We start from the raw sequence: 25,240 nt of genomic DNA on the forward strand, positions 1-25,240 counted from the left end.
GGGTGTCTGGCTATGAGGGAGGGTGCAAGGAAGGGACTTGGGTAGGAGTTGGACCTCCCTGATCTGGCACCCTCTAGACCTGACTGGTCCCAGATGAGGGATTTTTGGACCAGGGGAGGTCATTTCAGGGCTCCTCGTCCCCCCCCCTTCCCCACTAGGCTTCTTTGCACCTCTATCCCCTGCAACCGAACTAAGCTGCCCACCCCTGCTGGTTCCCTGCACTTCCCCCAAAACCATCCCTCACAATCCAAGGGAATGCAGCACCAGTTCCCTGCAGCCCCTCCCAGCCCAGCTGAGCTGCCCGTCTGTTCTGCATGCCCTCCCCCATCCACCTCAGCCCAGCTGAGCCCTGCACTGGTTCCCTGCATGCCTCCCCCACAGCACAGCTGAGCCCTGCACTGGTTCCCTGCATGCCTCCCCCACAGCACAGCTGAGCCCCGTTTCCCTGCACCTCCCCCAAGCCCCACAAAACTGCTGAGCCAAGAGCCGATTCCCTGTCCCTCCCTCCCCTTGAGTCTAGCCCCGGTTCCCAGCACCTCCCTCCTCCTGCAGCCAAACTGAGCTCTGAGCTCCACACACACACACCCCCCACCCCACCCCACAGCCCAGCTCCCCAGACCTCCCCACTCTGCAACCCAGCTGAGCTCAGTTTCCTGCACCTTCCCCCAAACCATGCAGACATGCTGAGCCAGTGCTGATTCCCTGCCCCTGCCTTCCTCCCTCCCCTTGGCTGTGTCTACACTGGCTCGATCTTGTACCAAAGCGGCCGCTCTTGCGCAAAAATTTGCTGCCTGTCTACACTGGCCGTGTGTTCTTGCGCAAGTACACTGACGTTCTCATGTACGAAATCAGGGCTTCTTCCACGAGAACTACGATGCTCCCACTCAGGAATAAGCCCTTTTGAGCAACTATTCTTGCGCAAGAGGCCAGTGTAGACAGGCAACATGAATTTCTTGAGCAAGAAAGCCCTATGGCTAAAATGGCCATCGGCACTTTCTTGGACAAGAGAGTGTCCACACTGCCATAGAGGCTCTTGTGCAAAAGCACAGCTCGCACATGGAAGAGTGGACGTGTTCTTGCACAAGAAACAACCAGTGTAGACATAGCCTAAGAGGTTCCTCACATGAGCAAAATGAATTTTGTGTTGTGCACCAGTCCTGAGTTCATGTGGCTTGTTTGGATGTGCCACCCACGTTATTAAGAAATATTTTTAAACCTCGACCTTTTCCCTCTGCTGCCACGTCAGCTCCCCGGTGCCTGCTGCCCCCCCGACTCCTCACCCTCCTCTGCTGTCCTGACTCCTGCTCTTCTCACTGTCCTCAGCCCTCCTGCAACCTGCCCCCCCCCACCAGCCCTTCTCTCCCCACCATGCCCACTTCTCCAGTAGCCCCACTCTGATCATGGGAGCTACCCCTCCTCATCCCCTCTTCTAACACCTCCCTCTACAAACCTGCCCTGTGTCTCTCCTCTGATGGTGGTCCCTCCACTGGGCAGGTGTCTGCCCAGAATCCCCTGCACCCTCCTGGTGCCTCCCCCTTCCCTCACTTCCCCTGCCCCCTTTGCTCCATTTTTCCCTGATGCCCACCCCTCACCACCCTCTGTCCCTATTCTCCTCCTGCCCCTCTGTGCCCTCACACATGCCTTGCTCCATCCCTGCCTTCCCCATGCCCACCCCTTCTTTCAAGCCTTCTCCCAGCACCTCCCCTCACCCCTCTAGCCCCCAATGCTCTTACCCTCTCCCCTCCCAGCATCACCCTGTCCCCCTCCCACTGATACCTCCTCTCCCCTCCTGCTCTTTTCCTCATTGTCTGTGCTTGGCCCCCTGGCAATGGTCTCTCCTCCACCCCTGTCCCTTTGGTGCAGTGGTCCCCAATCACTGGAGGCTGCCGGGCGCCAGGGGGTGTGTCCGTTCGCCCACCGGGCGCCAGAGGGCGGGGACACTTGTGCGCCCTGGGCCGGCACCCCCCCCCAAGCGCCGCGAGCCCGGGGCTGGCGCCCCCCCCAAGCACCGCGAGCCCGGGGCCGGCACCCCCCCCAAGTGCCACATGCCCGGGGCCGGCGCCCCCTCCAAGTGCCACGTGCCTGAGGCCGGCGCCCCCCCCAAGTGCCACATGCCCGGGGCTGGCGCCCTCCTCCAAGTGCCACGTGCCTGAGGCCGGCACCCCCCTCCAAATGCCACGTGCCCGGGGCCTACCTAGAAACCTTTTTAATCATTACGAATGTTGAATGAAAACCGTTAGTTTCCAACAGGGATGGGAACGGGTAAATGGTCAATAACCGGTTAAATGATTCATCAGGATTTTACATTCCTCTGAAGCGGCAGCCTTGCTTAGAAAGACATGGTAGAGGAGGCAAATCTTTCATTGGCCCCGTTTCTGTTGGGGTATTCCGGGAGGCATCAGGAGCTGCTCCCTGCACTCCCCTTATGCAGCCCTGGCAGGGAAAGCGACCTGGGTGCAGGGGGACTTGGCTTCCCCCTCTCAGCCCCCTCGGATCAGTTTGGGCTCAGGATAGGGGTGCAGGGATGGGCAGAGGTTAGGAGTGCAGAAGGGAGCAGGGGGTGGTGTACGGGGGTGGAGGTGCAAGAGGGGAGTGCAGAGGTTAGGGGCACAGGAGGGGCAGGGGTTGGGGTGCACTGGGGACAGGAGGGAGTTAGGAGTAGGGTGCAGGAATGTTACCCACCAGCTCTATGATTCTTGGGGAACCAGAACATGGTCGCCTGTCAACCTTGTGCTCTTGGGGAGTCAGGGAGTGACATTCATGGAAAACCATCCCCCTCCCTCAGGCCTCTGCTAGAATCAAAGACAAAGCAATGAAAAGGCCGGGGAAGACACACCTAAACTGCTTCAGACAAGGGTGATACAATTAAGGAAACACCCCAGCCTCATTTGCATTAAAGATGGAACAGAGGGACATCTCATTAGCATACAGAATGGAGAGCAGCTCTTCCAAGGCAGGAACCGCACTGAACTATGGGACACCGAAAGCAGAGAAGCACTGCCTGATGGGAAATCCCTGCTCCAGATGCTAATGAACCTAAGCCTGCTCACACCCAGATTAGTCATTATCAGACCAATTCTAGTAACGATCCTATTGACACCTAAAATACTGAAACTGCCTAGTTGCATTGTGAGCTCGTTCAAGTAACATCACCCATAACCAGGGGTGATCAGTCTCTATTGTCTCTCCTCTTTCTCTTTGAACTATCTCTATAAAACTCCTCTCCTTGCCCCAAGAAAACTGTTCTGATACCTGGACTTAAACTGCATCAGTTCCATTGAGACTTCTTCATCTCCTGTCTGATCGTGCTGGGGGCTCTGTCCTGCTTTTCTCCTGCCCTCTGGACCCCCGGCTACCATCATCATCTGGGAACCCCGATCAGTGCAAGCTCCGTGGAGTGGTGAGGTCTCTCTCTCTCTCTCAACTCTCTTTCTAAGCATAGCCTCCTGACCCTGCCCTGTGTAAACTGTTATATGGTTACCTAACATGTGTAATCAGCTTCAATTTAGATTTAATATTGTAATTGTTAGATTTAATATTGTAACTGTTTGATATCTATTCACTACTCAGAAATAAATCACTTTCATTGTTAAGCTGGTTGCTTCTCTCTCTTTCTTTCTCTTTTGCTCACTCTTCCTTAAGGGGTGTTGTTTTGGGTTCCCCATTCGCTCTGCAACAACGCTTCTTGTACCCAAGCAAAAGATCCCTGTAGTGCCCAAAATCCTGTGGGGTTTGCTCATCGTGTGGTTTACCAGTGAATGACTGTGGTGTGAAAGTGGGGATAGGGGGTGCTGAACCTGGGGGCTTATGAGGATGGCAGCTTAAAGTGCTGTTTAATCCAGCCCACGGAGTCCAAAGGCACATGAGGGTGCAGTGTGGCATTGCTGTGAAACCCAGCCAGCTGAGTCCAGGGACATATGAGGGGGTCAGCTTGTGAGTGCTGAGTACCCAGTCCTCTCAGACGTGCTCTGACTAGTGTGTGTGAGTGTCTGTGTGTGTTGCCAAGGTGGGAAGAACCCCGTCCTGAGGAACCTAGTTCCTGCAGGAGAGCTCCAGTGGGAGGGGGAATTGGCAGCAGGGAGAATTCAGCTCCATATGAGAGCCCAAGTAAGCACCAACAGCACACTGATAGAACTGTTAACCTTCCCCCAGTCCCATAAGGGTATCCCTGATAAATGAGCATACCCCAGAGTATTGGGCAAATCTGATAACAGGAAGGAGGTGCTGGAGTTAGGGTTGAAAGGGCCACAGAGCAGGGGTTGGGGCCAACAGGGCACCATCCAGGAGTTCAGGGGGCCAAGGGAGGTGGGCTGCCCGTAGGAGCCAGAGCCAGTGGAGGGTACCAATGGGGCTAGGGGTACAGGGGCATCGCTGCACCCCCAGGAGTCAGGGCACCAACATCCGAGCGTACCGGGGGCGAGTTGCCGAAGGCCGGCCCAACACTGCGCGATGTGGCAACGCCCCAGGCGACCCACCGCATCAGTGACTGTCAGATGCCCGGCCGTGCTCGGGACTGTCTCAGGGCATGCAAGCCGGGGCCGGCTCTGGCCTGGGGGGCAGGCAGGGGAGATGGGCTGCGGTGGGGACCCAGGGCGGCAAGACTCAATGGGAACTTGCTCCTGGCCTGGGGCAAAGGCAAGGCGGGGGCCTGGGAAATGGGGTAACAGCGGGGGCACTGCATCAACCACAGCCAGGCCCGCTGCGGGGCTTGGAGAGGGGGCAGGTGGGGGGGGGGGTAGCTGGGATGCACCATTGCAGGGCCTAGAGGGGGGTAGTGGGGGGTGCAGGGACACACCATTGCGGGGCCCCGGGGGGGGTGCAGGGACGCACCATTGCGGGGCCCCGGGGGGGGGTACAGGGACGCACCATTGCGGGGCCCCGGGGGGGGGTGCAGGGACGCACCATTGCGGGGCCCCGGGGGGTACAGGGACGCACCATTGCGGGGCCCCGGGGGGGGGTGCAGGGACGCACCATTGCGGGGCCCCGGGGGGGGGTACAGGGACGCACCATTGCGGGGCCCGCGGGGGGGTGCAGGGACACACCATTGCGGAGTCTGGGGGGGGGGTGCAGGGACGCACCATTGCGGGGCCCCGGGGGGGGGTGCAGGGATGCACCATTGCGGGGCCCCGGGGGGGGGTGCAGGGACGCATCATTGCGGAGTCTGGGGGGGTGCAGGGACGCACCATTGCGGGGCCCCGGGGGGGGGTGCAGGGACGCACCATTGCGGGGCCCTGGGGGGGTACAGGGACGCACCATTGCGGGGCCCGCGGGGGGGTGCAGGGACACACCATTGCGGAGTCGGGGGGGGTGCAGGGACGCACCATTGCGGGGCCCCGGGGGGGGTGCAGGGATGCAGCCTTAGAGCAGGTAGCAGCTGACGCGCCCCGCAGAGCTCGGGCAGTGGCCGCCGTCATATGACTCGCGGGGGGGGGGTACGGTCACATGACTCGGCGGGGGGGGCAATCACATGACCGAGCCTGCTGCGGGGTCAGGCGCTGCTGCAGCGGGAGGAGCCGGGGCTGAGTCAGCGCCGGGCGGGGCGGCTCATAAGGAGCCGGGCGGCGGCGCGGGGCGGCGGAGCGAGGGGCTCGGATCGGGTGAGGGGCGGCCGGTCACCGGGGAGCTGGGGCAGAAGGGGGGCGCTGGGGGGCGCTGGGGCAGAAGGGGGGGCGCTGGGGGGAGCTGGGGCAGAAGGGGGGGCTCTGGGGGGGCGCTGGGGCAGAAGGGGGGCGCTGGGGCAGAAGGGGGGCGCTGGGGGATCTGGGGCCGAGCGGGGGGCTGTGGGGTTCCTGGGCTGGCCGTGGGGGATGGGGTTGGGGGGGAGACCCAGTGGGGGAGGGAACAGGAGAGAGCTGCTGGGGCGGGGGGGGGGGGGAGATGTTTGGAAGTGGCGGGGGGGGGGGGAACCCCTCTCCTGTCCCTCCCTCTCCCAGGTGGGAAAAGCCCGTAGCCTGGGGAAGTCGGCTCAGATTGTGCCCCCCCCCCCCCGCCAGGAAATGCGAGGGGGGGGGGGTTGGCGCAGGCCTGGCCTCTCACCGCCTCTTCCTTTTTCCAGCTGATCTGCGAATCCGGATCCCCGCCGGTGTCCAGGCAGTGTCTGCGCGCTGGAGTCGCCCCTCTGCTCCGGAGCTTGCATAACCGCTTCCCGGCGCTGAGCTCAGAGGTACGGCCCAGCCTGTGTTGTGGTTACGGGAGGCGACTTTCTCACAGCAGGCTTGATGGGTGGCTGGGGACGTGCCGCACAAAGTCATTCCCCTCGCGAGTTCGGTGTTGGCCTGTGGCAGGGTTTTCCGGGGTTTTTTAGGAGCAGCTCTCGGCCAAAAAGCAATTCTGTGTCCTGCCAGCGAACTGCAGCCTCATGGGCTTGTAGAACTGAAATTCTGGATATAGGAGTCAAATTCTTATCTCTGCTGGGCACGTCTGGGGTGACCTTGGGCCTGTCCCTTTGAGCCTGCTTCTCGGAGTTACCGAGTAGCTGCAGTGCTCTTCTAGGGGATCCAGCATCTCAGCCCACCTCCTCACAGGAATTTTGGCTCCAAATTTGCATTAATTTCAATGGGAGTGTGACATCTAAAAACCTTGCAGGGGAGGGGGACTTTGGCCACATCCCGAGCTTGCAGGGACACCGTGTGATGTGTGTTATGAATTCTGATTCTGGAGGGACCAGCGCCATGTGACTAGGTTGTGGATGGGCAGGGAGTAAGTTCGGATGCCTCCTAAATTTGCAAACTGGGCAGCCCAAGGAAGAGGAAATGTAGGGAGCGGAATTTATGGTTTGTTTGTTTTTTAATTCTGTGGCCTTCAGTTAGATTCCTCTGTTTTGAGTGTTGTTTTCCGGCAGCAAGATGGTGGAAAGATCAATAAACTAAACCCAAAACTGCAGCAGCAGAAACTTCCAGACTGAAACTCCAGCAATGAATCCCCCCCCCCTCTAGTGTGGCTTCTGAAAATCTTACCCTGTAAAAAGGAACATTTGGTATTAGTAAAAAAATCATAAGAGCTGTACCTGATTGTTTTTGCTGAGGTTGATACTGGCCGAGCGCCTTGCTTATAAATGCAACCCGCTCCTTTTGGTGCTCACACGCGAAGCTGTCCTTTTGGAAGGAACCTGGGGAGAGTGGTTCCCATGGTAGCTGAACCTGCTTCTGCCGGGCGGGGCTCTGCTAGCCTCGCCCAGGAGGGTGCTGCTTCCAAACCAAAGTCCCCTCTTGTGTGTGGTCACTTGATCTTCTGCTCCTTGTCCCGTATCCAAATCTAGCAGCCTGACCGAACTGCCCGTCTCCCCCGTTGCTAAATATCAGTGCTGCTTGTAAAGCAGGGTGGAAGTCCACTTTCCAGTCTGGTGCAGTAAAGCCCGTTCCAGTTTGGAGACTCCACTCTGGCAGATACTGGTTATCTTGTCTCTTTAAGAGAGTTCACTTGCACTGAGCAGGGAACCTCACTGCTCCTCCCGCCCCTTTTTAATTACCTTCACGTGCCCACGGCCTTGGCATTACTCCCACCGGGTGTGGGCTGAAAGGGGTGGCTGCTGCTTTGTGCTGGAAGAGTGAGCAGCCAAAACACTTTCTGCAGCCAATGGGACATGCCCAGGGATGGCAGCTGTGCAGTTTTTGCCCCTGGAGTTAGGTCTGCCCTGCTGCAGGAATCCCGCTATTAAAAAGTGGCATAATTTGAAGCCAGGCCCCTATGGGGCCTTCAGTCACTGCTGTAGTTGCCGTGGTACAAAGACCCTAGTGCCCAGGGATGTGTTGGACCACCCAGGTGACCCCCCTGTGGCACCTCTGCCTATTGGGGCTAGCACGAATCCAGTTATCCCGGAACGTCGACGAGGCCCGAGGAAAGGGAGGGTTAAACACCGGATGGGTGGTGTGTTTTCAGTCTATCATAGGAGCTGCTAAGAAGGGCCCTCTGGGCAGTCCCAAATTGACTGTGCACAGCAGATCAATAGGTGTCAAAGGAGGAGGGAGGAAAAATTGTTCCCCTTGGCCTCTGAGGACAGGATAAGAAGCAAGGGGCTGAAACTGCAGCAAGGGAGGTTTAGGTTGGACATTAGGAAAAACTTCCTGCCTGTCTGGGTGGTGAAACACTGGAATAAATTGCCCAGGGAGGTTGTGGAATCCCCATCCCTGGAGATATTTCAGAGCAGGTTAGACAGACACCTGTCAGGGATGGTCTAGACCAGGGGTGGGCAATCGTTTTTGACCGGGGGCCACTTCAGAAATTTTTTAAGTGGCCCTGGGCCACCCCAGAAGGGGCGGGGACAGGGCACTTCTGTGGTGGGAGGAGACTTTGCATGTCCGTGTCTCTCCCCCCCCCCCCCCCGCCCCCGGTCAATCAAGGCCTCAGGAGGGGGAGCATGTGATGTCTCTCGCTCCCTGCCCCCACCCTGCAAGGGGTGCTGTGCTCAGTCACCCATCAGCTGAGCAGCAGCTGGTGGTTGACTTTAAGTGCTGAGCCCCTTCCAGGGTGGGAGGAGACTTTGTGCGCTCCTGCCCCCAGGACCTGATTGGCCTGAGGGTGGAGGGAGCATCACTTGGCAGGCTGGATCCAACCCTTGGAAGCCCATGAGGGCAGGGGACTGGACTTGACCTCTCGAGGTCCCTTCTAGGTCTGTGATTCTATGAATAATGCAGCATCTTTTGGGGCTGATGCATCCCAAACACAGGGATCTTCTTGGCGGGAACGTGAGACTTCACTATCCCAGGGTGACTTTGCCAAAAATGCCAATCGGTGCCGAAAACTAAATCTACTTTCGGCGTGCTCTTGCTGACATGCTGGCAGCATGCTTCTGGCATGGACACTGCTATACTGGCAAAGCTGGGCTTAGGACCTATAGGGCAACCTCGTCTCCCCCCCCCCCCCCCCCCTCGCCCCCGCAAGCTAAATGAACTACACCGGTAAAGCATCACTGTGATTAGTGAGAACCGTGCCTAACACTAGGGGCTCTTGCTGGCCCCGATGCATCTGTCAATGATCACACCTGACGGGTGTAGCTGTGTCTGCAAAACCTGCAGTGCAGACCCAGCCTGAGAACGGGGTCAGCTCATGATTCTGCTCCCCGAAAGCTGCTCAGACCACATGGGCACTTCTTCTAGGCCAAGGCTCCAACAGCTTATGAAACCGCTTGAGCTGAACTCGCTTGGAAGCTACTTAACTTTGGAGGAAGGCGGTGGGGGGGGGGGGCGGGGAACAAGCAAACATCAGTGTCGCCAGACATCTGGGGCCTTGCTGGAGCCCAGAATTGCATCTCTTAAACCAGAACTCCCCTAACTGCTGTTGCAGGATGGAGTTTCTAGAGTCACATGCTTCAGTGTTCAGGTTTTCTTAAGATGCGGGGCCTGAGGGGACCCGGATCAACAGACTGGAAAGAGGCAGTCTCCATTCTTACCCAAGGAATATCGCTTCCGGAGCCTTGAGTTACTGCACAGCTCTCCTTAATTAATGTGTTTAATTTATTTGAAATATTTTTACTCCGCCTCTCTTTCTCAGAGTTGAGGTGGCTTACAACGTTTGTTTAAAACACACACAGCCTTGTGTATGCATGTGTGCGAAATACAGAACCCCAAAGGGGGGGACAACCTGCTAAAACACCTCAAGGCAGGGAACACACACACAGATATCCCACCTCTAATATCATCAATTCACAGACACTTACCTTCCTTCCTCCCCCCTCCCTGCATCCCCCTCCTGTTCTGCAATGTGATTTGGCCTTTTCATATGTGTTCATTTTTTTTTAATTGTATCCTTTGGTATATATGGTATATATCCACTATTTGATCTGAGGAAGTGGGTCTGGCCCACGAAAGCTCATCATCTAATAAACCATCTTGTTGGTCTTTAAAGTGCTACATTGTCCTGCATTTTGCTACAGACGTGAGGGCATTTCTTTTGCAAGCTTTCCAGTTTGTACTACTGGCACCTAGAATCTGGAGTGGAACTTCTTTTGTCAACAGCCCTAGTGAAAGAAGCCGTTTGAAAGAGAAGCAGCTTCTTAACACCACACAAAGCAGCCTCGCTCTCTTTTAGACAAAGCACTAGGAGTGGCTGATTAATCAGCTAATCGAATAGTCGATGGAATTTCCATCAACTATTTGAGTCGATAAGGGTGCTTCCGTTTGAAATGAAGCAAGAGCCACCTGGCTGTTGCTCCATTTCAAAGGTGGAAGTGCTGTGTGGCGTTCCACTTTCGAAATGTACAAGAGCCCCAGTAGGGTCTCTTGTACGTGTTCCAATCTTTGAAATGTGCATGGAGCCCGGGGCCAGCAGGGGTCTCTTGAGTCCCCCGGCTCCATGCGGCGCTTCTGCTTTGAAATGTACAAAAGCCCCCGCGGAGACACTTGTACATTTCAAAGGTGGGGTGCCGCCGCTGCACCCCTACCCCTTCCCAGTGAGGTAGAGCTGGGAGGAGCCAGCTTTTAAGCCGGCTGCCCCCCGCACTCCCTCCTCATCCCTGCACCCCCTTGCTGCCTCTTTCTGATAGAGGCAGTGAAGTGGGGAGGAGCGATTAGTCGACTAGCTTGTCAACTATCTGACGAAGCTTTTGTTTATCGGATAGTTGATTAGTCACTTACATCCCGAAGTGGCATCAGATTTTGCAAGTATTTTTGCTAACTTTCTAGCCTCTGTAACAGGGAAACTCACCCTGTTCCCGGAGAAGAATGGGTGCTCTGGCTGGTGTGTGTTGAAAACCATTAACCTTTGGCGCTGATCCAGTAACGGATACAATACATCGGGCTTGGTAGCTGCTTTAGAACAGAATGAGAGACTAACAGCTAAGCAAGCACAGTCCAGTTTCTTTGTGTATATGCTGCTTGTGGTGACGTCAGTGTCCTGTCCGAAGCATTGGCAGCTAACGCAATTGAGGGGGCAAAGTTCAGATTTGTGGGTTTTGGGACAAATAAAGTCCTTTTGGGAGAGACCAGGCTTTATTTTCCAGTTCCTGTGCAAATGAACCAAAACGGTCAGTTTGGGATTGTATTTCATCTCCGACATTAGAATGATTTATCTCCACCTCTTGATCAAGGGTATAAACATGTTTTATGCCTGCTGAGGGCGAGCTTTGCGTCTGCCTACGGATGGCTAAACTAAACCACTGGCTCAACTGCCATGGGTCAGAGGCAGGGACAGAATCAGGAGCCGGGGTGTCTCGTTTCTGCTGTGAACTTTCCCACCCTCTGTCGTGGGAAAGTTTTCTGGTTGTATCTCGTGGGTGAATTGCTAAAACTCCAGCATCTAAGGTTGTTGTGATAATGGCTCCAAATGGGAACAGAGTTGATTTTTTTTTGGATGGGTCTTCCAGGCATACGCTTTTGTGGCGGGTGGAGAGAGGTGTGTCTTCTCCGAGTGCTACAGCCGTAGGGGGGTGGGACATGCATTTTCAGTCCTCTAAATCTCTAGCATGACACGCAGGAGTCATTGGCTCCCTCCTTTGGCCTGGCTAGGCAGGGATAATACACTTGGATTTGTCTTCACCTTCCAAATCTTCTTGTCAGTTGGGGAGCTAGTTGAAATATGAACATAAGAACGGCCAGGCTGGGTCAGAACAACGATCCATCCAGCTCTGTGTCCTGTCTGCCAACAGTGGCCAATTCCAGGTGCCCCAGAGGGAGGGAACCCAACAGGTAATCCTCACGCGATCCCTTTTCTGTCACCAATTTCCAGACATACAAAGGCTAGGCCCACATGGATTCCCAAACTGGGGGCGGGGGAGGAGGGGTGCACCCCCTTTGGGGGGGCATGAAGAAATTCCAGGAGGGGCACGAGGTGACCCAGCTCTGCGCCCAACCCCCCCCAGTCAGGTCCCTCCCCCCCACTCCAAGTTTTGCTGCTATTTATATTTTTCTGTCTCAGTCAGTTCTTCTCTTTGTTCCCCCTCTTAACAAGTTTCGCTGCTGGGTTTTTTTTGGGGGGGGGGGCAGGCGTGAGGGTTTCTCAAAAATCAAAAAGGGGGGGCATAGAATCATAGAATAATAGGACTGGAAGGGACCTCGAGAGGTCATTGAGTCCAGCCCCCCGCCCTCAAGGCAGGACCAAGCTCCGTCTACACCATCCCTGACAGATGTCTATCTAACCTGTTCTTAAATATCTCCAGAGAGGGAGATTCCACCACCTCCCTTGGCAATTTATTCCAATATTTGACCACCCTGACAGTTAGGAATTTTTTCCTAATGTCCAATCTAAACCTCCCCTGCTGCACTTTAAGCCCATTACTCCTTGTCCTGTCCTCAGAAACCAAGAGGAACAAATTTTCGCCTTCCTCCTTGTGACACCCTTTTAGATATTTGAAAACCACTATCATGTCCCCCCTTAATCTTCTTTTTTCCAAACTAAACAAGCCCAGTTCATGAAGCCTGGCTTCATAGGTCATGTTCTCTAGACCTTTAATCATTCTTGTCGCTCTTCTCTGCACCCTTTCCAATTTCTCCACATTTTTCTTGAAATGTGGCGCCCAGAACTGGACACAGTACTCCAGCTGAGGCCTAACTAGTGCAGAGTAGAGTGGCAGAATGACTTCACGAGTTTTGCTTACAACACAAACAGTTTTGGTTCCCCTCGGGCATGATTCTGAGAAGTTTGAGAACCACTGAGCTAGGGTTTGGTGGATAGAAATGCTACAAAGGTACACTTGGTCATTGAAGACTAGTTCCTGGGTCCAAATATTTGTTCCTGTCTTCAGCTCATAGAGGCTTCTGATTTCGAATTGGACAGTATTACGGGAAACGAAACCCTGGGTCACATGTCTGAAGCGTCCTTAACAGAAGTGGTTATTTCACTTCCACCTTGGAGGCTTCTGACTCTCCTTAAACGCATGATCAGGGTTGAAAGCCAGGGGAGCCGCCTCGGAGTCTGCCGGGTCCGGTTGGTGTTGAGCCGTTTGGTTCCCCTCGGGCCTGAATTGTGTGTTTTAATGTGAGGTTCTTGCTTTGGGGCCTCTCGAGCCGAATGGTGAAATTCTCAACTCCCCGTTCTACTTTGGCTCCTTTGCAGAATCCGGCCTCAGGATCTTTCCCAGTCTGAAGGCTTTCTTTGCCGACAGAGGATCTAGCCGTTTAAATCCATGGAGGAGCTCCTCTGTGTTTGTACTGTGGTCACTTAAAAAACCCAATGACTGGTTCTGCAGCACCTTAGAGACTAACAAAACACAGCGATGGTCTTATGAGCTTTCGTGGGCACAACCCGCTTCGGATGAATGGAGTAACGGGTCTAGGGGGGAAAAATAAATAGCCGAGAAAGAGAGGGGGGATGGGGAGGGAAAGAGAAGGAAAAAAAATTGTAGGAAAAAATTCTTGTAAATTACTGTCCCTGATAAATGAAGCTAATTGAGCAGGGCCTAAGTACCCAGTACTTGGCTTTTGATGTCCTTAGGGTGCGGAATGTAGTGACCCATCCAGAAGATAGCTTCTCCAATTATCACCCCTAATATCATTATCTCATAGCCACTAACCTTCCCTCCTCACCCCCCCTCTGTTCTAAACTCTGATTTGTCAATGTTATATGTGTTCACTTTTTTGATTGTATCCCTTTGGCATCTATGCTCATGCCGATTTTCTTCCACAATTGATCGGAGGAAGTGGGTCTGGCCCAGGAGAGCTCATCCCCTAATAAACCATCTTGTTAGTCTGTAAAATGCTACGTAGTTCTGTCTTTTGTTTCATCCGGGTCAGGTTTTTGTTCAGACCCTGATTACAGGTGTCAAGCTTGTAAATGAAACCAAGTTCTGCTTCTCATTCCAGCTGGTTTGTAATAGTGGAGCCACTTCTAGACCCATTAGTAGGGGCCCTGGGCAAGTTAAAATGTTCCCCAACTGGTTTCTGTGTGTTACCATCTGATTGGTGTCCATTAAGCCGGGGGTTTTCAAACTGGTGATACTGCAACCCCCCTCTCAGTTGCTCACGACCCCCCCACATCTAGTTTGTTTGCGATCCTCCTCTAAGTTGCTCACGACCCCCCACCCCCGGGGGTCAGGACCCACAGTTTGAGAAACGCTGCATTAATCCTTTCTTGCATGTACTGTAAGAGTTCATAGATCTGGTGGTAAGGGGAGCATATACATCCGATGCCACTATTGTAAAGCAGGGCGCATCTCGTACAGAGCTGGCCGTCCTAAGACAAGGGGTGAAATGTTTAGACGCTCCAAAACGTAGGAGCCCAAACCCCCTTTTCAAATGTGATGCGAACCCTTTTGATGGTTTATGCCAGGTCTTTCCTCCGTCCTCGCCTATGCGGGTCACAATTTGGGACATCCGCAGTTGCACAGGACTTGCAAGAGTTAAATAGCCTGTGGGTCACTTTCTTCTAATGCTATCTTGTAGCAAGAAACTTGCAGGAAAAATCCACTGCTGCCCTGGGACTTATCTGTAAAACCTCCAGCGGCGTCTGTTGCCGCTTGCGTCTGGCCCTGCACGAACGGCATAAAGGCCGGGTGCAGCCTACTTAGCTGGCTTGCGCAAAGCACGACCGCTGCAGAGCGCGCGACCTGGCTTTTTAAAAGATGGTTTGGGACGAAGTCCAAACAGAACAGGAGAGCCGATCTGCATGGCGGCGTTCTCTCGGAGTTAGCTGCTCCGAAACTCCGTTTCCCTGGCTGTAAACAGGGCGCGACCATGTTGCAATCCTGCCGAGGAGGAAGTAGTGTGAACACGCTCGTCCGAAGCTTAGCGTAGCGCTGTGTGCGGGACACCCCCGACCTTGTCAGCGCTTGCACCCCAGATGCAGGCTGTGCGTTTCCGGCTCGCAAGGAGGCGGTGCAACTGATGCAAGATGAGCCGATCAGCTGCTGCGGAGAGGAGGAAGGGACCGGGGCAGGGCAGAATGCTGGCAGTCACTCCCCTATGTAATCCGGCCATGGGCAAACCGAGACGAGAGACCCTCCCCCGTCTCAGCGAGCTGCATGGCCCACGTAAAGTCGGTCTCTCGGGAGAAAGCGCTCTTGCTGACTGCGCTTGCGTGCTTGGAATCAGCGGTGCCCTTGGGGAACCGTCCAGGGCTTTGATGGGCTGCACGGTAGGGATGTAAGAGTGGAGTCGACTAACCGATAAGGGAAAGCTGATGGGTTAATGCGATAGACCAGCGGTTCCCAATCTGTTGGATACTGGAGACCAGTAAACCCATTCACAAGCTTTTGGAGGACCGGTAACATTCATTTGCGTATTCATTAAGCAAATGATGAATATGCAAATACAGTGTGTTGCTGGCCCTGGTGGGTTGTTCTGCCCTCCTGGCTCCAACCCTGGCTTCTTTATCGGCCGACACTGGCTCCCCCGGCTATGTCCGGTGCCGAGCGTTCTGCGTTGGTGCGCACAGCCTTCTCCCCCTGTTCTGGGTCCTAGCGCCCGCCGGATCTAGCCCTGCCCCCTGGGCGCATGCCCGGCAGAGATGCCGCGGCGGCAGGCTGTCTCCTAAGAGGGCTGTACCACCGCGCTCAGCGGAGTGGGCTGCTGCTACCTCATCTCACAAATTAATAGGATTGTGCGCAATAATTTTTCTAAGGACCGGTACTGGGCTGCGGACCACACTTTGGGAAACACTGCTGTAGAAGACACACATTTCTCCCCCCCCCCCCCCCCCTTTTTAGCAGGCTGGCCAGCAGCCCAGCTCAGTTCTAGCTCATGCCGGGTCCAGGAGCTCAGTCGTGTGTCCCGCCCCCGGGCAGCCACCGTCAACTTGGTGATGGACGGACCTGGCACCATTGGGACATAGGACGGATAAGGGGGGCCCAGAACATAGGGATGTTAGGGAGTGGCGCAGTGGGCAAGGTACCCGCCTCGGGAGCCACAGGTCGAGGTCTCAAGCCTGGCCTCCCCCCAGGTCACCCATCACCAACTTGGTGATGGACGGACTTGGGATGTAGGATTTTTTTCGTATGGGGCGGGGGGTGACATGGGCAGAAGCCAGCTGAATCTGGTAACTCCCTGCAGTGAGCTGCCCGGGGCCCACCGTGCACGTCATCCAGCCGTGCCCAGCTTGATGAGGGGTGGGGGGAATAGAGCACAGAAATGGATGCTTAGCTATCTCCTGCCTCTCCCCTTGAGCACGGTTAAAACCTCTGGGGAACCCTTGTGCCCCCAGCTAGCCTGGTGGGAGCGGGCGGGGAAGGCTCCGTTTGTCGCCCCCTTGGCCAACGTTCAGCTCCTGGATTCTTGTGTGCAACTTCGCCGCAGCAGCAGCGTCTCCTCGCTCCGAGACACTCGGGCTGCCTCTTACTCGCCTAGCCGGCCGTGGGAAGCCCTTGACGGCTTCGCCGAACGAGTAACGGACGTGTCGGGGGGGTTGGAGCCTGCCCGGCGCTCTGGCGAAGGCCGGCGGTGAAGCGCGGAGAGCCTGTGTTTGGTTCTGGCTCAGTGGAGAGGTCTCGGTGTCTCAGGTTGCAGAATCTGTACAGTGCTGGCTGCGAGGCCTGAAACGCGGCAGCGTTCCCGTTCCCTGCCCCGCCGCCTGAGAACACAATCCCACCGTTTCCAGAGAGCGTTGAGATCGGAAGTGCCGGACGCGGGCCAGGCGCGTCTCCTGACCCTCTTGCCGAGGGCACAGCACTGCCCTCCTCTCGCTGCAGCCGGTCAGTTACCCGCTCAGACAGCAGCGGGAATATTAGATTAGAACCAAGTTTTAGTTCGGGGGGGGGGGGTGAATCTAAGGCCCAGGGGCTGCATCCAGCCCCCAGGTTGCTCAGATCTGGCCTCTGATGCTCAGGGCTTCCCCCCTCTGCAGAAGGGTCCAGCCCTGTGCACCTCCTGTGATCCCCTGCAGGGTTGGAGTGCCAGCTCCCGCCTGGGGGGCCCTGAGCCTCACGGGCAGGAGTCAGGCAAGCCTGGGGCTGGATCCAACATCCGGGCTCTGCCAGGCGGGGGATGGAAATGGTTCTGTGCGCGCCCCCCCCCAGCTCTGGAGGCTTTTCCCTCGCCGCTCCCATTGGCCGTAATCATGGCCAAGAGGAGCAGCAGGGGGCGGTGCCTGGGAGCATCAGGGGACATGGATCCAAGTACGTCCCTCCCACCCAGATATGCCCCCCCCCATCTCCCTCCAGCACCGGCCCTCTGAACCCCAGGCCTCTCCTGCAACCTCCCGCACACTGAACCCCTCATTTCTGGGCCCCCGCCCAGGCCCCTCCAGGCTCTGGTGTGCAAGGGGAATGTGGGGAGTGTCTGTCTGCTTCTCAGTTGGGCCATGTCAGCGACGTGGTGTGCGGCCAACTGACTTTTAAACCTCCATGGGTCAGCAGCCCCCCACCCAAAAAAGGTCCCCGCCCCCGTTCTGAGCTAACAGACGTGCTCCGGGCTCTAGGACCCGTCTTCCAAAGAGCTCTGCGCTCGGCGCGTTCAGTAATGCGATCAGGGCCTGGAGTGGGAGAGGAGCTCTCGAAACGCTAGCCCAGGCTGCATGCACAGTGGGTGCCCTTGGACAGTCTGGCTCTCAGACGGAGTCTCTTTCAGCTAAGAATTCAGCAAGAGTTGGCTTGTTCCGGCAGCGCTTCTGTAGAATGGCGCGACATCCCACCGCGTCCGAGCCAGGGACGTTACATAGCGGTTCGTTGGCTAGTCGAGTCGCGGATGGAATTTCCGCATGGAGCCCTGGGCCAGGGGGAAGCTGGGGGCTCTCGTATGTTTCAAAGCTGGCACGGAGCCAGCTGAACCCGGGCTCCAAGCGGCGCTGCTGCTTCGAAATGCCGCGCAGAGCCCAGAGTCCCCAGCTGATCCTGGGCTCTGCGTGGCATTTCAAAGCGGCAGTGCAGTATGGAGCCTGGGATCTGATCCCAAGATCTGTGCGGCGCTGCCGCTTTTAAGTACCCCCCTCTTCTTCTGCCTCACTGCCTCTATCTCATCGGGGCAGCGGGGAACGAGTAGTCAAGTAGTCCTTTACATCCTTAGTCCAGACAATGTCTGCTAGCCTACATGGCACATACTGGCCTGGCCAAACCCTGCCATCCAGGAAAACTGTGAATCGCTTCCCAGGTTGGAGCAGCCTTCTGCATGTGTTTGTGACCCATCGTAGAAGCTAAGATTCAGCAGAATTTGATATTTGGCTTCAGATTTTAGCCCTTGTGACTGAAGAAAGCCATCGGGTTGTGATTCACTGTTACCCCATGTGGCCTAGCCTCTTACGTTAGTGGTGAGCAAGTATAAAATGACTTGCTAGTGAGAGGCTCACTTTCCACTGACCTATATGGCTACTTGAGTCACAGGATAATAAGCTGAATATGTGTATATTAAGGCTCAGTGCATGTTCACTCTGAAACCTAATGACAGCATTGCAGGCTTGCTGAAAGTTTCTGCTAAAATGAATACGTTGAAATGCTTATCGATTAACAGCAGATCTGGCATATGAGGCAGCTCCCTTGGTGCTTCACGAGGGTGAGCGGAGGTGGGTAGAAATGAGCCCTGTGTAGCTCGCTGTTGTATTCAGCATCACTCGCCAGAGAAGGGGTAGCAAAGAATAGAACCTCAGAGTTACGAACACAAGCATTGCACACTGATCCGTCGGCCACAGGCCTCGTGTAGAGCGGACAGTATGCACTCAGGCAGCAGCGCAGACCGAAAAAGCAAATCCGATACAGTGCAGTGTGAAAGTAGAACTACTTTAAAAAAAAAAGGGAAGGGTTTTTGGTCAAGGGAAGAAAATTGTTTCTGGGCTTGTTCCATTTATGATGGTTTAAAGCAGCATTTTTCTTCTGCATAGGAAGTTCGCCGCCATATTGTGTCACTATACTGGTGTCGACTCTTCAAAGACCTAACATTTTGTTGAGCCTTACCGCTTCCGTCCCGCTTTGAATTCCTCCTGTGGTTAGACAAGGGCCGCCGTATGCAGGCTGCAAGTGGAGGTTGGAGGAGGCAGCTGGCGTTAAAGATTTTAAAAAGCGGGTAATTAGGTAACGGCTGAAAATCTCAATAGTTAGCAGCTAGCTCTCCAGGAACTCGGTGTAGCTGTGTGACCTTGGTGCAACATTAATAGAGGCTCATTGCACGGCGCAGCACCAGATCACACATACATAATCTCAAAGATTTGGTCAAAGTATCCCCCACGCTCAAGGTCTCGATCCTTTTTGTATAAGGTGGGTTTTGGGAGGAGGGAGGGGGACAGAGGATGGAGGGAAGTGAATGTTGCATCTTCAGTGGCTACCGGGAGCGGCGGTGGGTTTCGAATCGCTGCGTTTCCTCTCCCTTGTGGTATAATCTAAAAGGGAAGGATGAGGATTGCTCCATAATACCGCTGGCTCCTTTCTGGGCACTGGGTAAGATTCGTACAGACTAGCCTCTTGTTTAATCCCGTTAACGGTGTGTAATGAAGGGCAGGGATGTTGAATATCGGTTAATTCAATAGTTGATTAATCTTATGAATTCTTATCGGTTACTCGAATTCTTATCGGTTACTACTGGCAAAGGGTGGGGAAGGGACGTGTCGTTTAAGCATTAACCTATAAGCTTTTGCTTATCAGTTAATCGACTCCACTATTCCAACCCCAATGAAGGGGGTGTTCTCAGCTGAAAAGTCCCACCAGTGTCTGCCGGGTCCCCGCAAGTCATTCCCAAGCGCCTGAGAGCTACAAGGGGGGAGAGGAAAACAGACTATTCTGTCTGTTGCTATCATTTTTGTATTTGACAGTGTACGTCAGTTTCACTGTCCCTCCACCCACACCCTTCCTCCATGTTAGTCAGTTTCCCCTCTGTGTGTAGGCAGAAAGGGTGCGGGGAGAAAGATGTTTGCTGTACAGAAAAAACGTGACTGAAAACCGCAAACAAGAATGTCATCTAGGGGCAGCCTCGGAAACATCAGACTTCTCTGAAACGGCGCTTAGACACCTCGTTTCCCTGGCAATGCTGGAAGAGGGTTAGACTGGAGGGTGAGAACGTTGACTAAGTCAAACTTCTCTTCCAGGGGAGTTCTTAACACCTCTTTCTCCCCCCGCCCCCAAGAAAAGTATGTGTAAACTCCAGCAAGGGCCGGAGTAACGTTAGCCGTAAAGATCACCCAGCTGCCCACTGCGCTGGCTCCCGTCCGTCTTCAGCAGAAAGTAGGATGCCTCTGTTGGCAAGTGTCTGGGAACTTAGTCTTATGTGGGAGGCGGAAATCGATGCTCTGGGAATGCCCTTCACTAGAACAGCGTCTGTGGAAAGGATGCCTCGGCACCTCTAACGCTGCTGGGCAGGCCGCTGACCCCAGGCCTGCATAAAAGGGAAGATCAAATCAAGATGCGCAACTCCAGCTACGTTAATTACTCCTTGTACAAGCAGGAGCACCGGCCAGTCCCCCGACAGGGGTGCCCTCTGAGTTGGATTTAGCAGGCCTTGACTAGACTCGCTCAATCGAACTCCGGAACATCAATTGCAGCAGCGTCGAGGGTGTGTCTACACCATCGTTAAAAGCCTGCAGCTAAGGGGCTGTTGAATTGCAGTGCAGCTGTTTGGACTGGAGCCTGGGGTTTAGGGCCCCTTGAGGTGGGAGAGGCCAGCCGAGCAGCAATCTGATCCCAGATGTCTGCACAACCGGTAAACAGCCTCCTGGACTGAGTCCAAGTCAGCCGGCCGCGGGTGGCTGCCTGTCTACGGGTGCGTCTCTGCTGCAGTTTTCAGTCTGTCTGGCCAGGGCGTGCAGGTACAGGCATGAGATTCCTTGCCTGGACTGTGCCCTGGAATTAGGCGCAGCATTGTGTGTTCCTTGCGAGGTACCAAAAAGGCCAAGCCAGCGTCGCTGCAGCTACCTCTGGGGTGGAACAGGGGACAGTTCACCAGTGCCCCGCCGCACTGTACTGGAGGCAAAGAATAATGTGGCTAATTAAAGTGTGTGTTTGTGTGTTTGTTTTGAGAGAGGGAGTCTGGTAAACAATGGGATTTCCAAAAGCGACGAGGAGTCCTGTGGCACCGTATAGACTAACGGATGTGTTGGAGCATAAGCTTTCATGGGCAAAGACCCACTTCCTCAGATGCGTGCCACAGGACTCCTTGCCACTTTTGCAGATCCAGACTGACACGGCTACCCCTCTGATACTGGGATTTCCGTAGCTGGGATCTTCCTAAGGCACCCAGAGGTTGCCTCTCCGTCTCTTACGAAAAGGCTTTTTTAAGCCCTGCCTGTGCTAGGGGATTTCAGCCACGGTTTCCTGCTGCTGCTGAAATTCCCAAGTGTGGGCAGGGCTGTCATGACACAAAATCGGACCTCAGAGGCCATCGCCAGCAGCCCAGGGTGCCGTGCTGGGGCCCTGGTTCAGAGGGTACAGCACCGGCGAACCGATGCGCCATCGAGCATGGGGCTGCCCGTCTGGGTTGGCGTCCGGATTTGGGGCAGTCCTGTTGCCTCTCTTCTCGTGAAAAGAGGAGGCCGCTGCGTTCACGCTGATCCTTGTGCGTCCCAGAGAACCGGCAAATTGCTTGGCTCCCTGCCCCCGACCTGAGCGCAGGTTTGGGCATCTCTGCGTGGCCGGGGAGACGCTGTGAGTCTTAACACAGCAGCACGGGGCCTCTACCTGCAACATCCTTTTCTGCTCTCTTGGGATGCGCGTTCTAACCGCGTGGCCGGCTTGGCCGACCGGTGCCTGGCGCCTGTCCCTCCGCGTCCTTGCCAGGAAGAACGCCGTTGGGGAGGCGTGAGCGGTGCGCCCAGGCAGATGCCGGGCGTGGCTGACGTGCGGCTCTCTTTCCAGGTGGGGTCCTGCTCCCTGGCCAAGATGTGGCCGTCCGTCGCTGCCCTGTGTGTCCTGGTGGCCCTCGCGAGCGCCCGCAGCGTCCCCCACTTCGCTCCCCTCTCGCCCGACTTGGTCAACTACATCAACAAGCTGAACACTACGTGGCAGGTGAGTCGCGACGCTTTGCTCTTTGCATGCGCCGTGCTGGTGGCAGGCGGAAAGCAGTGGCCCTGTGCCTGTCCCTGGGGATGACACCCATCCTGCCCGCCCGCCCCTGCGTGCAAGCATGTTCCAGCCCTGGCTTAGGGGACCGCCTTGCAGAGCCCAGAGAGCCGTGTCGAGTCAGATTTGCCGCCTGGGAGGTTGCCAGCTGGGGCTGTGGGTTTCGTTAGCGGCGACTCCCAGCTCACATGGACGTACTCGTGTGAGCTCAGCGAGTCGCACGGGTATAGACGTTAATGGACATCCGAGCGGCCAGACTGGGTCAGACCAAAGGTCCAACTAGCTCAGAGTCCTGTCTGCCCACAGTGCCAGGTGCTCCAGAAGGAGTCACTTTCCAAGGTCCCTCCCCTCTCACCCATGCTCAGCTTCTGACAAACAGAGGCTAGGGACACCAGTCCTACCCAGCCTGGCTAATAACCATTGATGGACCTAACCTCCATGAATGTATCCAGCTCTAATTTTAAAACCTTGATAAAGCCCTGGTCTTCACAACCTCCTCTGGCAAGGAGTTCCACAAGTTAACTGTGCCCTGCATGAAGGAAAAACTTCCTTTCATCTGTTTTAAACCTGCTGCCTATTCATGTCATTGGGTGACCCTTAGTTCTTACGTTATGGGAACAAGTCAATAACTTTTCCTTATTCACTTTTTCCACCCCAGTCGTCATTGTACAGACTCTCTCCTACCCCCCCCCTTAGCCTCCTCTTTCCCAAGCTGAAAAGTCCCAGTGTAGGCACGTAGCCAGTCTGTCTGTCTGCCGGTGGTGTTGCAGGCTTATCCTGGGCGTGGCCAAGCTGCGCGTCTGCTGTGACCAGGAGCTGGGAGTCACACCCCTAACTTGTACTGTACTGCTGACATGCCCCTAGCGTGTGACTCCGGTAAGGGGTGATGTGTGAGCCTACGACTTGGATTTGGAGCTTTTCTCAGTGGCAGACAAAACCCAGATCCCAGGAGTGGGCCTCAGTTTCCCGTCTGTAAAGGGTGAGGGGGTGACAGGCCCCTTCTTCATGGGAGCGCTGAGATGCACTGAAGGCCGTGTGGTGCGGTGCGGTGCTCCTGCAGGCTGGAGAGGCCCCTGGGTAGCACCAGGGGGTGTTGTGTTGGTGTTTGAGCCCCTCCCTCACTGGCAAGAGCCCTTCAGACACTTGGCTGGGGGACATGCTCTGCCGTGGCAGGTTTTTGGCAGGTTTTTAGGTTCCGTCTCCTCTCCCCAGGCTGGGCACAATTTCCGCAACGCCGACTTGAGTTACGTGAAGCAGCTGTGTGGCACCTTCCTGCATGGGCCCAAGCTGCCAGTCAGGTGGGTGCTGGGGAAGGGGGGGGGACCCACGCTGGGGGGCTTGTTCCTTTGGGGCTGAGCATGAATTGTGGGGCAGGAGGGGAGGCGTTGGGGCTGGAAACTGCTCCAGCGCTTCATGTCGCCCTCTTCCTCCTGGCCACGGCCAGCTGGTCCCCCACGAGAGCATGGAGAGGCCTTGCTGGCTTCAACCCTTGGCCACCTGCTCCGTCAGCACCACCTTGCCCTGCACTTCCTTGGAGGGGAGCCAGCTACATCCCTCTGTGAGCTGGGGTGGCTGCCTCCAGGGCGGGCGGGGCTTGAGCCCTCAACCTCTGGCTCCGGAGGCATGTTGCTTGTACACTACGCCACTGGAGGCTCCCCCCTGCCTCCTTACCTCTGGGCTCCCCTTATCTTTCCTGTGTTCCGGGGGCTGCCAGCTACCTCCCGTGTCGCTTGCGATGTGCCAGCGTTGGGCAGTTTGGGAGAGATTCCAAGTTGAATCGCGGGGGCCAGCTGAGAATCCTGGAACACTAGAATGGGAAGGGACCTCGAGAGTCCTCGAGTCCAGTCCCCTGCCCCCACGGCAGGACCAAGCACCATCTAGACCATCCCTGACCGGTGTCTGTCCAACCTGCTCTGAAATATCTCCAGGGATGGAGATTCCACAACCTCCCTTCTCTGTCCAAGCCTCCATAATCCTCATCCTTCTGTGCCTCCGTCTCCAGCGCTCTGAGCTCTCGGGTCCCTGTATCGTACGGGAAGGGAACTGAAGCGGGGTCCCTGTATCGTACGGGAAGGGAACTGAAGTGAAGCAACTCGTCCAGCATCCTACAGGGAGTTGGGCCGTGCAGGGAATGGAACCAGAACAGATGCCTAGTCCGGGGCTTTCGCGCCCCTGCGTGTGTTTACACAGCCAGCGTCCAGCCAGCTTTATGGGCTGGATACGGGAATCCGTGGTGGAGTCTTCCAGCCTTGGGTTTCCAGGAGGCCGGATGAGTGGCCTCTTCAGGCCTTGATCTGTGTCTCAAACGACAGTAGAACCGTCTTTCCAGTAGGGATGTGCACAGGAACCGGTTCCCAGACCTGGGAGCAGCCTGCTGCGGGGAGAGGGGTGCTCCCCACACGGGGCTGGCAGGGCCCCCCACCTGCTGCCCTCTTAATCGGTTAATCAGTTCCACGTCGCGTTTCCCGGGATATTGAACTCGTTAACCAACGAAACGGGTTTTCACATCCCTACTTTCCAGCGCGCCGTGTGTGCGCCAGTCCCAAGGCGGGAGACCTCACTTGTGGCTGCTACATGTGGCTGGCACCTTCCTATGCTTGGGAGTATCCGAGTTTGCTTTCATGTGGCCCCAATCCTAGTTAGGTGGGCTCTGCTGTACCGTGGCCTGCCCCGTCCTGCGCTGGGACTCTTGTGCCCTGGCCCCACCTCATCAGCGGCTGTCTACGTGTTCCAGCTTAAGAGCTTGCTGGCGAGCGCTGAGTTTGCGAACCTGGCCGCAGTCCCCCCCCGTAACCTGTCGTCTTCCCTCCCAGGGCGGAGTTTGCTGGAGACCTCAACTTGCCGGACAGCTTTGACTCCCGGAAGCAGTGGCCAAATTGTCCAACCATCAACGAGATCCGTGACCAGGGCTCTTGTGGCTCTTGCTGGGTAAGAGGAGGGGGCTGTCCGAGGGGGGGCCTGCAGTCAGAGCTGCGGCTGCGCCAGGGCAGCGCTGCCAGAGCCAGCTAGATCCAAAGCTTTAGCCTCTCCAAACTCCGGGAGGGAGACGTGCACTGCTAGGCAGCCCGGCGCAGCGACCCGCGGCCCTGCTGCTGGTTCTACAGACCGTACCTCCTCCACCAGGACATTCTGGTCCGGATCCTGGATATTCCTGGACCAAAGAGCAGGGAGAGTTAGCGGGGCTGGGGGACTGGTGGCAGGAGACCTCCCCTGATCCGGCAAATTCCCTTCATCTGGGACTGGTCAGGTCCTGAGGGTGCCAGACCAGGGAGGTCCGACCTGTAGCAAACTTCCCAGCCCCCTGCACTTGGCTCTCGACACTGAGGGCTCAATTTGCAGACTGGGAAAAACGTCCGTCCTTCCTGCTTAGCTCAGCCTTGCCCACGCGCCCCTGGGGCCCAGCTA

At 56.0% G+C, this 25,240-nt stretch overlaps 1 protein-coding gene across 1 annotated transcript in view; it reads left to right on the plus strand.

Moving 5' to 3' along the window:
• The first annotated feature begins 5,447 nt into the window (after positions 1-5,447).
• CTSB (cathepsin B) overlaps positions 5,448-25,240 on the plus strand; it is a 31,163-nt gene continuing 11,370 nt past the window's right edge. The window contains exons 1-5 of the mRNA XM_089776985.1: positions 5,448-5,597; positions 6,056-6,163; positions 21,632-21,781; positions 23,048-23,133; positions 24,649-24,763. Of these exons, the coding sequence (XP_089633111.1) occupies positions 21,656-21,781; positions 23,048-23,133; positions 24,649-24,763 (327 nt within the window). The 5' untranslated portion in view covers positions 5,448-5,597; positions 6,056-6,163; positions 21,632-21,655. The remainder of the gene's footprint in view (positions 5,598-6,055; positions 6,164-21,631; positions 21,782-23,047; positions 23,134-24,648; positions 24,764-25,240) is intronic.

The sequence above is a fragment of the Pelodiscus sinensis genome, chromosome 3 (genome assembly GCF_052426305.1).
Source record: "Pelodiscus sinensis isolate ZL-2025 chromosome 3, ASM5242630v1, whole genome shotgun sequence".
In the NCBI taxonomy this organism is placed as follows: Eukaryota; Metazoa; Chordata; order Testudines; family Trionychidae; genus Pelodiscus; species Pelodiscus sinensis.